The following is a 15166-nucleotide window of genomic DNA, read 5'->3' on the forward strand; positions in this document are numbered from 1 at the left end:
TGTCAGGGGGCAGCTGCACTCTGACAGGAGCCTTGTTTTTTCTTGTGTTAGAGCACAGTCTGCAAACTTGCACAGCAGGGCTAAAATCATGGAGGCATTTGCTGCTGCAGTTTGCACTGTGTATGGCATTGGTTATTCTGCCTATTACCTGACTAACCTGACACGTGAGTAGAGGTTTTCCCTGGGTGTAACCCAACCTGGCTTGTGTAGGGCTTCCTGCTCTTTCTTAGTAACTGAGTTGATTTTGAAACAAAAAGACCATTAGGATGCCACTGCTTTGGTAAAGCTCCTGTCAACACGTTCAGCTCAAAAGAGGGTGTCTGTAGCCAGGGAGGTGCGGGCAGCATTTGCAAGGGAACGTGCAGGGGTTCCCTTCCCTCCACGGGAGAGTCTGTGGCAGCCGAGTCTGTCATTTCCTCAGGGGGCTGGGTCAAGCAGGACAACTTTGAAAAGGCAGCCTGGGAGGTGTTCTCAGAAGGCCTTCAAAGAACTCTGCAGTTCTGCCTGGAATTCAGGGAAAGCTTCTTTGTTTCTAAATTTTGTCATGAAAAGATTTGACTGTCTAACTCAACCCTTTAATGAGTGCTAAAATAGTGATTCTTTTTGCAATGAAGTGCAAACTCCCAAACAGTGAGTGTCTGCTCCTGAACCCCAGAGCTGCTCCTGGGCTGTTTCCCAGTCAAACTATGACATCTCAGGGGGGTTTGGGGGAAGGTTTTCTGGGCAACGGTTTTCAGTAACTTAATGGAATTAATGCATGCAACTTATTTTTTAAAAAAAGAACCTGAAGGAGAGGATAAAAAAGGCAGCTTTAGCTGTTGGGCAGAAGAGAAATATTGGGTGTTGAAGAACAATTTGCATTTTCTTGATCAAGTTTGTATTCATTTACTGGCAAAAGAGGCCAAAGCCTAGGCACAACCAAGAATATTGTCCTGCTCTCTTGCTGGCTGTGTGGAAGAACTGTGTCTGCTGGAGGGCTGTTGTGAAAAGAAAACCCTCTCTGTTTGGGTGGACTTGTTCTGCGGGATTAACCAGCACAGACGGTTTTTTCACAGCATCTGGTTCATTTTCCCTTCCCACTGCAGGTCACATGATCCGTGTATTCGTCAGTCCTGATCCTGAGGTGAGTGAGACAGGAACTTTTGATGTTCCTGGTGTTTAAGAACTGTGTAGAAATCTGTGAGCTTGGCCTGTGGCAGTAGAGTAAGGAGGCTGAGCTGGGTGGGCAGAAAGAAAATCCATGTTCATGTCTGCAGCAGCAATAGCAAAGGCATCGCTGTGTAATAGCTGCTTTTGCATTTCAGAGCTGTCGCAGAACTAAAAGCCCAGCTTTGCAGAGAGAACGTTGCTTGCTGAGAGTAGCCAGGCTGCAATATCTAATTCAGAGCAATATGCAGTACTGTTGAATTAGCCCATTTTACTTTAGTTGGAGGCACTTGGAATCCCATTGCTATGCAAGGTTATGATTTCTCCTTAGTAGAGCTGGTTGTAGAGCTGAATAGAGATAAGGTTAGAAATGACATGTAACTGCCTGTCCCTCACACTCCTGCCTGTCCACAGAGCCCAGAACCAACCTCAGGCTCTCCTCTGGCTCCCTCTGCTCCTGGAGAAGAGGTTGAAGAGGCTGAAGAGGCTGAAGAGGCTGAAGAGGAGAAAAATGTCCAGAACTCTCCAGCTGTGGTCAGTCATGAATCTGAACGTCGTGAGCCGGTAAGTGGCAGTTGTGGTTGGGGCTGTCTTTAGAGGAAATCAGAGCTGCAAGTTTCTGAGCGGCCAGCACTTGCTGGTGGTGGCCGAGGATGCTGAGTGCTGGAGTCCTGCCAGGACCTAGCGATTCCCCCCAGCCAGTGAGAGCTGGAACACGGCCTTTGAGCTGTCATGTTCAGGCCCCAGCTTGCTGGGATTCCAAGAGGGGCAAACGTGAATCATGAAGGCTCCCCTGTCGCCAGAGGAGGGAGCGCTCCAAAGACACCGCTCTCAGCCTTGCCAGACACGTGGGGGACACGGTGGCCTGGAGAGCCATGTCCCACTGCACAGGCTGGCCAAGTAGCTGCTGGCACAAAAGCTGTTGATGTGAGCACACAAGTGCTTTGGGGTGGTTTGTCCACATGAGCTTCTTGGGTGGGCTGAGCTGGGAGTATTTCAGAGACACACTGGGGATGGGGAGCTGCTGCTTGAAGTCAGGGACTTTGGTGCCTTGGTTGCCAGGTTGTTCTCTGGCCTCTTCAGGCAGAGCAGTGAGGAGCAGAGCTGACAGGGGCTCTGAGTGCGCCTGTGTTTTTGCTTTTGATAAGCTGCAAAGAGATGGTTGTGTTGTCCCCGGACCTGTGTGGGGCCACTCTTCTCCCGTGTGGCAAAAGAAGCAAAGTGCGCAGTTGGGAGCCCTTCTTCCGTGGCAGAAGCCAGAGGCTGCCATGTTTCTGCAGATACTTTCTGTTGTGAAGTCTGTTTTTAAAACTGCATTTGAAAACTGCATTGGAGCCTAGAGTGGGGGCAAAGATGTTGCTCTGAAGTAGGTGGCACTTTCATCTTTTTGTTTGTTGGTTTGTTGGTTTTCTAGGAGGAGACTCCCTGTCTTTTCTTTCTCGGCAAACAAAGGTGCTTTTACTCAACCTTTCCTGGACTTTTCTAGCACTGGACGAGATTCTGCTAGAATTTTAGCTTGCAAGCTGGCGGTTCTGGAAGTTGCAGTATTTTTGCATGAGAACACGTAGTTTGGGGCAAGGAGATTGGTGCAGAAGGAGCTGTTCTGGTGTCCGGCCAGCCAGCAGGGCCTTGCACATCACTCTCAGGTTAACAGCGCCCGTGCCTTTTGGCAGCCCAGGGGAGCAGAATGTGTTGTATTCCAGGTATGGGAATTCAGCAGGAAATCCACACCCTTGCATTCCAGCTGGTCCTCTGAGGTCAGAGGGTCTGGGAGGGGCTCAGCTTCATTTCTGAAGTGCAGCCACTTTAACATCATCAGTCTGGTTGAGTCCAAGAGAAGAACTTGCCCCAGTACAGATGCACAAAGAGTGCAGTTCCCAGTGCAGTGCCCTGGGTCTGATCGCATTCTATAAGGCCCTTCCTGCTCCAGGTTCCCCAAGAGTGTGGTTTATTGAAGCAACAGGAGAGCAAGTTCAGGATTGCTGCTGATCAGGGCACTGGCTACCAAGTGTTGATGTGTGTAGTGAGGGAAAGCATAGCATAGGAAAAGAGAGATGATAACAGTGAGATCGATCTGTCTATCTATCTATCTATCTATCTATCTATTGATCTATCTATCGATCTGTTTATCTAAATGAAACTTCCTGGCTCTGCTCCAAGGCAATTGGAGGTGCAAAGCTCACCTAAAGACATCCTTTCAGGAGAGGAGGAGAGACATGTTCCATCAAGCGATCCCGAGCAGGCAGAGATGTTTCCCCCTCCAGAGATGGTTGTTTTTTCCCCTCAGAGGTGTTTTCCTCCCCCTGTTTATCCGTGAAAGTTTGGTCTGTCCTATGGGTGTGGAGCAATCCCATCCTCTAGGTGGGGTTTGGTGACTCTGGTCAAACATGCATTACAGGACACATGGTTTCCATCACTGGCATCCTGAAGGGTGTCTAAGTTAATTTGTTAATTGGGCCTTCTGAGGGTCTCTGTTACTGCCGGTCAGAATTCTCAGTTGACAAAAGAGGGAGGACAAGAAACACCTTGGTTCCCCTCCATATACTGAGGTGGCCATAGAGGCCCTCTGACCTCCATTGGAGGCTCTTTGTTCGCATCCTCATCTCCTGAATAATCCAGGATTTGTAACAAGAGTGTAGATGTCAGAAAGGCAGGAATGGCAGTGCAGGCCTGAAGAGAACATGAACTCCAGAAGTGTCTCTCACAAGGAGCAAGCTCCCACAGGAAGCCACCTGCAGAGCCAGGGTGGGGCTGTGGCACAGGGCTGGGTGTCAGTCACTTCTGAAAGACAAGCAGGACACGGCAGAAGAGGAGCGAGGTCCTCAGCAGAGCCTTGAGAAATGCCCCACGTTCCCTGTCAGATGCCTAAGAGTCTGTTGGAGCTTCAGTCCCAGATGGAGCCTGACTGTAGTGCCAGTGTCACTTTGGAATCTGTGCCTCCCCGTGGGCAGAGAAGGACCCGGGAGAGCAGCAGCACATTGCTTTGGGAATGTGCGAGCCCATCAGTCTCTGAGTCCTGCCCCACAAATATTTTATGGGAAGTTGAAAGCCATCTTCTCTTGCTTTCTGCGCAGCTCCTTCTAGAGAAAGAGCATGAGCAGATTGCTCTATCAGAGATGCCTTGCCAGACTCGGCGAGAGCTGTTCCCAGCCCGAGAGCAGCTGCAGCAGCTCAGGCAGCAGGTGGAAGAGGCACAAGAGAATGGCCAGGTGAGCCTGCCTAGCCAGGTGACAGAGTGAAGGGCAGGAACAGGGACATAAAACGGAGCTCTTGGGACTGAGGAGGCCAGGAGTCCCACAGGCACTGAAAGCACAGAGCCTTGTCATCTGCAGAGACCAGTGCTGGGACGGGAGGGTTCCAATGGAAGCAGAGCTGGGTAGGGAAGCAGAAGGGAGGGGCTAAATGAATGTGATTTTGAGGCTGAAAGAGGAAAAAGCTGAGCCTGATGGCAGCTGCCAGTCACTTGCTCTGCATTTGTGTGTACAGAACATCAAGGCAGAGCCACAAGCAGAGCTGCCCGAAGCCAAGAGTGACATCAAGGCAGCAAAGAGGAGGAGCAAGGAAGACATCAGAAGCATCCAAGAGGAGAAGAATCTCCATCAGCACAGGAGCGATCTACAAGAGCAGGTGAGTGTAAGAGCTGAAGCCACTCCACTTGTGAGACATCCTCTCTCTGCTTCTTTGCAGAACATCGACAAAGAGCTGCAGGCAGAGCTGCAGGAAACTGAGGCTAGGATCAAGGCAAGGGAGAAGAGGCTGGATGAAGGACTGAAAATCATCCGAGAGGAAATTAATCTTCTACTCCAAAAGCATGAGGCTCTAGAAAAGCGAGTGAGTGAAACAGAGAGAGCCGCTGCAGTCACCAAACTGGTGGTTTCTGCCCTTCTTGCTTTTCCTCTGCAGAGCAGCAGGCGGGTGGGGTGATGTCTCTGAGCGCCATCCTGCTGTGGTCTCTATCACAGCCACTCTGAAGGACACGTCCTGGGCTGCTGAATCTCAGCTGCTGCCCTGGACAGTGCGACTAGTCCTTTGGCCTTTTGGCCAGCAGTCATCCAAATGGATTCCTGCTGGCCTGTTCCTGCTCTCCTTGTTTCTTGAGGTGTTTTTGCAGGTCAGCTTGGTGACCCTGATGGATCTTGAAACAAGCTGTCTGTATCCCTTGTGAACCTGTTCTTTCCCTTTCCTCACAGTCGCTGACCCACGGCTGACAGGGATAAGCTGTAGTGTCTGACTGCTTTGTTGTGTTTGACTTGAGGTGGAAGTGTTGACATCTCACCTGGCAGCCTGCAAAGACTTCCAGCAAGTGATTGGCCACAAAGAGCCCCAAGGCTGGCGTGGGGCACAGGAACTGTCCCAGCTGGACCTGCTGCAGCTTGAGCCCGTCCCGAAGATGGTGGAGGAAAAGAGGACTCCATGGGAGGAGGTAGAACATTAGAACAAGGAGATGCAAGTGTGTCCATAGCCCTTGGAGGGGGAAAAGAGTGCTTGGGAGGAAGTGGAATAGTCATTGCAGCAGTCATCCTTCAGAAAATCCATGAGAATGTTACAGGAATCTGGCCATGAACTCAAGTAAAATCAGCCTTTGGTTTTGACCCATCCGGTTTGAGAAGTGGACATGCAAAAAAATCCATTTTAAGAGCCCTGCATGTGGCTGACAGCATCTTCCTCTGGGCCTGCATTTGAAATGGGATCCCAGGGCAATCTCTGCCAGCCACACTTTCTGACACAACCTCATTTCTTGTCTCAGATCTACACAGGCTCTCGCATGGAACCTGCTCCTGCAGCAGCAGCAGCAGCAGCATTGTCTAAAGGAGCCTTTGCACCCCAGCCTGAGAAGTGGAGCCCGGGCAGTTTGCTCAGCTCCAACAGCGACACAGCTTCTTCCCATCAACAGGAGATGGAGGATGACCTCCTGGAGCTACTGAGTACGTCTTGTGTATTTCTTGTGTGAGGGACAGTGTATTGTGTGCATGTGTCAGCATAGCTGTGCCAAATGTTGCTCCGCAGTTTGGTGTCACAGGGACATTTAGGACTCCTCACAGGAAGTGCTGTGCTCCGAGGCAGCGAGGGAGTGCTCTGGGTGTTCCTGCTGCCTCTGAGCACAGCTCAGACTGCCTTGGCTTTGCCTGAGCTTCCCTCTCTGCTGAAGGCAGAAGCAGGGATTGTTCCTGCATCAGCTGTGACCTAGCAAATGATCTAGGCAAGTCCTCTGTGCTAGTGGCCAAACTGAACGGAATATTTGGCTTCCTAAATTCTCCTTAGACTCCTGATTTCTCAGCATTCATCAGAGCAAAAGACCTTCGCAGAAATTGTTTGGTTTTGGGGTTTTGTCTTTTGGTGGGTTTGTAAGGATTTTGGTTGGTGGTTTGTTGTTTTGGGTTTTTTTTGTGTTTGGTTTGGTTTGAGCCTTTTTTTTTTTTTTTGGTGAAGTTGTTTTTTCTCCATCCTGAAGGAGCTCTTCTTCCTCATGTGTCTTATTGGTGTAATTTTGATGACTGTTACTATTACCACTACTACATCTACAGTTGGTTTTTATGACAATGCAACATTTTTGCCAATGACCACTTCTTTGAAAAAACATCAAGTGACAGCACAAATTGAGAGCAAGAGGTGTTTTCCACATGTCCCCAAAGAAAAAGCAGATACTTTATAACAATCCCTATTTAATATCCTAGTTTCATGCTTATAAGGATGTGTCCAAGAGACACATTGATGTGGCGTGGTCAGGTAAAACTGCACTGCAGGCATTTCTCAGGAGTGAGCCTCCAGCCCATCCACTGTCTATCCCTCAGATCCGTGGCACTTTTTCATCCCTGATTCCCAATCATTCCCGTGACTGTTAGAATGCCACCCGTTGGCCCAAGCCCTGCACAGCTCACTCTCTAGGAAAACACATGAAGCCCTTTGTGATTCTGCAGCACAGCCCATTGAATCTGCTTCCTGCCCATAACAGCTGCCAGTGCTGTGCTCTCAGGTAAGACCTGGGGGGGGCTGAGAACAGAGCCCAGTTGACTCTGTGTCTACCATCACCTGTTGGGACAAGAAGGGCATTGATGTGCACCTCGGTGTGTCTGATCTCAAAGCCAATCCTCTTGTGTCCTGAAAGGGGGCAAGAGCTTGGAACAGGGCTCGGTCTGGCTGTGGCTTCTTCCCAGTGCTTGTCAGTGCTCATCCTTGGGCCTTCCCAGCCCTGCTGTGGTACCTGCCCTGCCCCTGACGGCCGCTGCGACTGCAGAGGCTGGAGCCTTCCTCAGCTGAGAGAGTCCTGCTGCTGCCCGGCCGCTGCAGCGCGGAGCTGCCGGGAGGCAGCAGCCCCTCGTCTGGGCCGGCTTCTGCATGGCACGGCCTGGACTCACGAGAGGCTCAGCATCTCCTCTGGGCAGCTGTCCGTGCCACGCCGGCGCCCGAGGAGCACTGCTGTCCTTGCTGCCCGTGGCCGCTGTGCCGAGCTGGGAAGGCGGGGACGTGTGCGGAGCTGAGAGGGCGAGTCCAATGCCAGCGACTGATCCGCGCAGTCAGGGGGAAGACAAGCAGTGTGGTTCTTCACATGGGACACGGGCAAGGGCATCTTTGAACTCAGCCTGCCCATAACGGCTGAGCATCCTGATGCGGAAAGCCCCGTTGGTATTGGTCACAACGTGAGCTGCTCTGGTTTACAAAAAGAAAGGCATTCTTTTGGCAAGATGCCCTCCTCTCCTGCGAATGCATCTCTCTGTGCTTTGTTTCCTCTCAAGAGATCTCTTCAGAGGACTGTAGAAAATCAGTCTCAGTGCTGGCCATCTGTGCTGCAGAGCTGCCTGGCTTGTTGCTGTTGCTGTTGTGGTTCTTGTCGCTGTTGTTGTTGTTACCCAGATGACCACAAAAGGCTCAGAGCCCCAGAGAGTGGGGCTGCCTTTTGTATCTCCTGGAAGGTGGCATGTCTGCTTTCAAGTGAGCATCTTGCACTTTGTTTCCCTCAGGGAAAATGGTGAGCATGGAAAATCCGGTGATGAAATACACTGAACTGGAAAATATCGGCAGCGGGTGAGTCCAACCACAGTTTCTTCTACAAAACCATGGGCCAGCTGTTCTGCTGGTGGAATATCTATCAAGTGTCAAGTCAGGCAAGCTGCAAACATGTTCAGACACTGGGCTTAGATTGGCCCATCTCTCAGTGCTGGTCAGAATTTGTAAGTGTGGTCAGAAGGCATTGTCAAAGACATCTCCACGCTGCCACGGTCTTGCCTGCAGCAAGGAACAGGAGCTGGAAGATCTCCTGTCTCTCAAGTGTGGGACAGCTGTGTGTTAATTTCCTTAGCATTTTTGTATGTCTCAAAATCATCCGGCCACACTAATGAAAGGAGAATCTTGCTTGCCTGAAAGAGCAGCCTAGCCCCTGGTAGCTGTCAGATAACAGTTCTCAGGAACAGTTCTTTCCAAGAGGTTGCTGAAGGAAATACTCGGTGGTCAGGATTAGAACCACACAGTTTAGAAACGGAAACTCAAGATGAAAGAATAAGCTCTCTTTTTGAGCTGAGGCACTAAAGCCCAAAGCTTCAGGAACAGGCCCAGTGCCCATGCACTGGAGAGGAAAATGCATCATGTGCCCTCTGGCAGAGCCCTCATGCCTCCTGCAGGTTTTAGGCACTTAGAGCAGAGATCTCCTGTCCGGGCTGGCTTTCACGCCAAGATCTAAACAGCTTCTCCTTTCTTTGCTGCTGTTTTGTTTCTAGGGGTTTCGGAGAAGTTTGCAGAGCATTCGACAATGCCACAGGAGGAGAGGTAAATGTCAACAGTCCCTGCAGATTCTGCAGCTCTTGAGGGCTTTCCCCTCTGGTGTGAGTTGTGGCTGGAGCTTTGGGTCACCGGGAGAGCTGTGCTGCAAAGGCACAAGAAGCACAGACTGGTGCCAGCCTGCAAAATACATTTGGGACAGTCGTTGTCCTTCTCAGCTGCCAGAAGGAAGGCAAAGAGAGCAGTGGTTCCTTTTGGAGAAGGAAATGCTCACTCACTCTCAGTGGCTAAAACAAAGGTGGTGCCTTAGAGCATCTCACTGCTTTCTTGTGGCTACAGCTTCAGAGTCCTGAATTCTCATTTCTGGCTGCCAGCAAATACATCTGAACCTTACTGGTAGTTCCTTAGCAACCTGCAGTGCTGCACTTGGGAACTGCACGTAGGGAGGGATCTGCAAGGCGTCCCTAAGAGCCCTAAGCCCTGCTTATAGCCCAGGATGTATCCATAGAGTAGCAAGGCTTGGATTACTTCTCTGGATCCCAGGCAGAGCAGCAGAGGGTGTGGGCAGAGCTTTGTGGGTGATAGTTGAGACACCATTGTTACCAAGTGGACAAGGCAAAACGTCAGTGGCCATGTGTCCTGTTTCTGGCCCACAAGGGAGCGGAGAAATGGGCTGTTGGAATGTCAGTTCCTAATTACTCCAGTGTCTAATCACAAGGCACTTTGGCACAGCTCAGCTGTGTCATTCCAAAATCACTCGCTCCATGTGTGTTGTGGTCTCGTGCCACCAACTTCTCAAGGTACTGATTGTCATTGTCATTTTAGGTGGCCATAAAGAAAAGTAGTCTGCAAGGACTGAGGAGGAAGGAAGTAACTGTCAATGAACTCATGATCATGAAGATGAATAGGAATCCCAACCTGGTCAACTATTTAGACAGGTGAGTGGTCGTGGTCTTATCCCATGAATGTTTGTTTACCTACTGCAAGCATGAGAGGTCAAAAACCAACTTTGGTCTGTGGCAGAAAATAGAGCTGTTAATTACTGATCAATTATTATTTCTCTTCTCATCTCCAATGGATGGGAAGAGAGTGCATTTTGTCTGCATTAGTCTTCCCTGGCACACATCGTTTGACAATTCTTCAAAAGCCTGCACCAGTGCTATCTTACTAAGTCAATACCCTCTAAGTTCACTGCCACCACGTTGTCTTGGGGCTTGATTTTTCTCAAGAGTCTTAAATGCTGATGAACCATCCGAGAGAGGATTTCCCTTGGACTGCAGCCCCTCTTTTCCATTGCTGTGCATGCCAGGAAGACTAGATGCTTTTTTTCCATAAACACCATGTGTGACAGCTTTTTATCTGGGCTGTTAGTAAACTGTGTTTTTCACTTGCTGGCCATCTAAGACATCTCCTTTTTCACAGCTGTGCCTTTCTCCTTGACACAGCACAGACCGCAATCACTGCACAGCCTAGAGGGAACGTCTATTCCTTTGAGTCTGTCCTCGTTTCAAAGGGACCTGGAAACAAGAATCAATCGTTGTCTTTTCCAAACAGTGGCGTAGCCATGCACGTTCATCTCCATGGCCTCATTTCCTTCTTTCAGCTACCTTGTGGATGATGAAGTCTGGCTGGTGATGGAGTACATGGATGGAGGCACTCTGACTGATGCCATCTATGAGATGTACATATCTGAAGATGAGATGGCAGCCGTCAGTCGGGAGGTCAGGGATCCCACCTGTGCTTCCGAGGGCTTGGGCAGGATTGTCTGGGAAACAGGGGCTGAGAACTGGAGGGATTCCATGTGCCAAACTTTGCTTCTGTGTGGCTGCTATGCTATGGGGAAGCGGGGGAACTGCGTGGCAGTGTGCCTGCACTCCCTGTACTCTGTTCTTGTACTCTTATCTCCTGCTGTTGCATTCTCACTCTGTCTCTTGTATTTGTAGTTGCTGTTCTCCACCTTGCCTCTCTGAATGCTTGCCTGGAGCCTGTCTGCACGGCATTCCTTGCCTGTAAAAGCAAAGGTGCTGGTAGCAGAATTGGAAACTAATGGTAAAAGGGACTCATTTCTCAGAGTCCTCAGCTGAAAAGGGTAATAGTGCACCCAAAATGCTGTTTGCTTCTGAAAGGCGACTCATGTGATACTTCCAAGTCTGTGCTGAGGCCAGCAAGAAAACCTTTGCCATGCAGCCTCCCACCCAAAAGTGAGCCGCTTCACAGCAAAGGGAGGGACTCTTTCTTTCTTGGCAAAGCCTTGCTTGTCCTCTGGATGAAGAAAGCACATCCACTGCAGCAGCAGTCATTCTGGCTGCTTTGCAGAGGACAGTCTAGAACAGCAATTCCCGTTGGCTCTCTCAAAAGCTGACGTGCCTTCCCTTAGAAAGGTAGTGTTGGAGCAGCAAGCTCTTCCTCTCAATGGCTCTGTGTTCTGCCATTGCACTCTATTCCCCTGGAAAGGGAATCTTTTAGAGCTGTTTCCTTTCTTGTGGGCTCAAATCACACCACTCATTTTTATCCTCCTGTCTCTGTTTTCTCTCTCAGTGCCTGCAAGGACTGGATTTTCTTCACTCAAACCATGTCATCCATCGAGATGTGAAGAGCAGCAACATCCTTCTCAGAACTGACGGCTCTGTCAAGCTGGGTTGGTATATTCTTGGCCAGGCAGAGCGTTCCGGGCATGTGGGGTTTGGGGCTGCTTTTGAGTGACTGCCAGTTCCCCCAAAGTGGTGCTGCTGGCAGTGCAGGGACCCCTGCAGCGAGCTGAAGGCACAGTTGCAACGTGCACAGAGGTATGGCGAGGAAAAAGCCGTCCAGAGTGGCACTGGTTTGGGTCTGTGTGTGTCCCTTCCAGAGGGAGGGAGCTACAATCTAAAGGTTCCAGGGAATAAAAGCCACTTCTGGGGGCAGGATTAAAAAATTTAAAAAGCAGCCACTTCCGTGTTTCCTTGGCTAAAGTCCTGAGGAAACAGAGCAGGGACGGATTTCCAGGAGATTCAACAGCGCTTTCTCAGACTTACAGTGGGGAGTTCTTTTGCTTGGTTTCCTAATTGTACAGAACTTTTTTGTTCTCCTCAGCTGATTTTGGCCTCTCTGCTCAGCTCACCCCTGAGCAGAATCTAAGGAGCTCAGTGGTCGGGACGCCTTGGTGGATGGCGCCTGAGGTTGTGCTAGGTCAACCATATGGCCCCAAAGTGGACATATGGTCTCTTGGAATTGTGGGATTCGAAATGGTGGAACGAGAAGCTCCTCACTGGAATGAAAGTCCTACCTCGGTAAGGAGCAAATACTCACTGATCCCTCTGTCTTTTTCACCTATCCTGTGTTCTGTCCTCCATCAGACAAAATCCCATTGCCGTCTGCTGGCACTGCTTCCACCAAGGTCCCCTTCTAAAAATGGCCCTGCAGCACATCAGCATCTGCTGTAGTTTTGGTTGCATCGGTGGGGGAACTCAGGCCCTACCACATGCAAACACTCTCCATTCTCAGGCAACACTTTCCTTTGGGTTTTAAGTTGTTCCAGCTCGTCTGTCTGTGTAGATGTCTCTAATAACACAAAACACACATCTCAGAGCTGGTGTTACATTTCCAGAAAAGAAGGAAAGAAACCCAAACCAACAAAGTTTCTAAAACAGTGGTTTTCTAGAGAAGAACTGCACTCCCTGTACGGTTTCTTGGCACTTGCCTAAAACCTGGGCATGAGGGTGTAAAGGCCACATAGTGTCTTCTGCTTCTTGTGCAGTGTTGCTGAAACACTTAGTGACCATATTTCTGTCATAGCCCAAGCCACGTTCTCCACGTGACCAAGCTGCAGCCTGGTGACTCGGAGAGCCTGCCAAAACCTCCCATTTGTTACCTGGCACTTTCTGGGATGGGCACATCTTTAATGCATTGACTTGAGTATCCAGAAAAGCAGAGGGCTACCATAGGGATAGCATTTCTCCTTCTGCTGATTTGACCACGAAAAGTTTTTCTTTTGCCACATCAGAGAAGCTGGAACTTGCAGACTGCTGCGAGACAGAGCTGCAGGTGGCTCCTGTGTGCCCAAACAGGCATTTTCATCCCAATACGTTTCTGCATGCATCTTAACGTGTCTGTGTTGAATGCGAGGTTCCAAATGTTTCTTTCCTTACCTGAGCAATAACTCCCTTTTCTATAATAATACTTGAAAACAGTTAGAGCAAAGTCCCTCTTCCAAACTGCCTGTCAAGCTGGTGGGAATCTTCAGAGAAGCAAAACGTGCTTTTGCTGATGTAGTTGCCCCTAACTAGGTCAGCCAATCAAATCAGCTGCCGAGGCAAGCTCCGCTGGATGCTGGAAAAGCTGTGGCTGCTTTGGGGTTTGGGTTTTTTGTTGGTATAGGAAAGTCATCTCTGCCTCTCTGCCAAGGCAGAAATTGCCACTGCAGAGTTGAGCTTAAACAAGGGGCTCTGGGAGAGCATTTACAGACTTGAAACTGATGCCTGGAGTGGCTACCTAAAACCAGAGACTAGACAAGAATAAGAGAATCAAAATAGGTATTTATTTGAACGGCCTTCAAAGATACAGCCTGGGCAGTCAAAAGGCTACATCCAAGATGGACCCTGGGTCATGAGTTCTTCACAGTTTTGTAAGCTTGGTCCATTTCCATAGCAGGGTTAATTCTCCAATTATGAGCCCAGTAATGATGTAATTAGCCCAAGTTTGCCCCTCTTCAGAGGCTTTGAGTTCACACATTTTGGGCCCTGGGACAATCGGAGTGTCCTTGGAGAGCAAACCTAGAGAGGCTTTGTTATGTCTAACTAGCACGAGAGAACAGTAGCTAACAGGCCACACAAAACTTCCGAGCTACACACTAGGCAGTACAGGACTTGAAAAATAGAAAAGTTAAAACCTAAGGCATCAAAAGAAGCAGGTGGAGTCTTGTGTTTCCTTTTTCTCCAGGCTGAACTCCTGATAGCCACAGGAGGGACCCCACAGCTGCGGCAGCCCAACCTGTTCTCGGCTTCTCTGCGTCACTTCCTGAACTGCTGCCTGCAGAAAAACGAGGAGCGGCGCTGGTCTGCCAAGGAGCTCCTGCAGGTAAAATGCAAAGGGGCTGCAGGTCAAACAGTGTCCGAGGATGGGCTCCTCCTCCACTGAAGCCCAAGGCATCAGATGAGCCCCCTTCCTCCTCATCTCCACTCTTGGTGCTTTCCAAATGAAAATGGTGAGGAATCCTGGGCTGGGCTGGCAGGGACCTGTAAAGGCCATCTGATCCATGTGGTGTGCAATGAGCAGGGATATCTTGAAAGAGATCAGGCTGCTCAGAGCCCCTTCCCACCTGACCTGGAATGTTTCCAGGGAAGGGACACTTACCAGCTCTCAGGACAACCTGTGCCACTGTTGCACTATGCTCCTTAGACCTACTCAGAGTAAATCCCCTTTTCATTTAAAAATATTACCCCTGCCTTTGAAGCACTGAGCTTGGAAAGTCATGGTTCATTGTTCTTGGTTGGTTTTTTTCCTTTGGGCAGCATCCATTTGTAACATCAGCCAAGCCTGCATCCAGCCTGGTGCCACTGATCCAGTCACTGAAGAAGTGGAAGGAGGAGGAGAAAAGATTGCAGTGGCAATCCATCCATTCAGGACTATTTTCTCCATGACCAGCTTAGATGAGGATTGTAGAGTAGGATTGTAGAGTAGGATTGCAGAGTAGGATTGCAGAGTAGGATTGTAGAGTAGGATTCTAAATAAATAAAGTTTCTGAAACCCCAACTCATCTGTAAGATTCCTTTCTTTCTCACCTTGTGATTTAGCTCAACTTTTCCTTCTCAATTGTCCGTTGTTTCTTAAAGGTGGAAAGAGACACTTATGGCTTCTTTGGTATGGTTTGTCAGTGGGGCAGGCTCTTCTTCATTCATCCTCTCCAGACCACACTGCCTTTGCAATACGGCACACTGGCCGGTTTTTGTCCAGCCATTGTGCTTGTAGTTGAGGCAGAAAGGGCAATGGCATTTGCAGGCAAAAGCAGAGGAGGAGTTGTGCAGCCAAGACATCCTGTGCAGATGCAGGTGTTGAGCTGTGACTCGAGAGCACTGGGGTTCCTGCCACTTGGATTTGTATCCCTAAGTGCAATCTCTTTGGCTCAGGGAGAGTCTTGCTCAGCTGAGAAAGCAGAAAGCTCAGCGAGGGTGCTCTGAAAGGTCTCGTCTGAGGCAGAGCTGTCAGCGAGCGTGAGGTGAGAGCGGCCCGGCCTTGCCCAGGCCGGAGCCCCAGCAGAGCCCACGCAGAGCCCAGAGCAGCCTGAGGCTGGGCAGAGGCAGGCTGGCAGGAGGCCCTTGGAGCTGCAAGA

The 15166-nt window shown here is 49.9% G+C and overlaps 1 protein-coding gene across 1 annotated transcript; it reads left to right on the forward strand.

Annotated features, from left to right (window-relative positions):
• Positions 1 to 88: 88 nt before the first annotated feature.
• On the forward strand, positions 89 to 14526 carry LOC138102309 (serine/threonine-protein kinase PAK 3-like). Its single transcript, XM_069000007.1, has 14 exons — positions 89 to 164; positions 1610 to 1710; positions 4221 to 4355; positions 4633 to 4977; positions 5402 to 5569; positions 5894 to 6071; positions 8106 to 8169; positions 8859 to 8907; positions 9685 to 9797; positions 10463 to 10580; positions 11398 to 11497; positions 11932 to 12128; positions 13777 to 13914; positions 14349 to 14526. The coding sequence occupies exons 1-14, from the start codon at positions 89 to 91 to the stop codon at positions 14475 to 14477; spliced, it is 1911 nt and encodes a 636-aa protein (XP_068856108.1). The 3' UTR covers positions 14478 to 14526.
• The last annotated feature ends 640 nt before the right edge of the window (positions 14527 to 15166 follow it).

Source organism: Aphelocoma coerulescens, unplaced genomic scaffold (genome assembly GCF_041296385.1).
Source record: "Aphelocoma coerulescens isolate FSJ_1873_10779 unplaced genomic scaffold, UR_Acoe_1.0 HiC_scaffold_690, whole genome shotgun sequence".
NCBI lineage: Eukaryota > Metazoa > Chordata > Aves > Passeriformes > Corvidae > Aphelocoma > Aphelocoma coerulescens.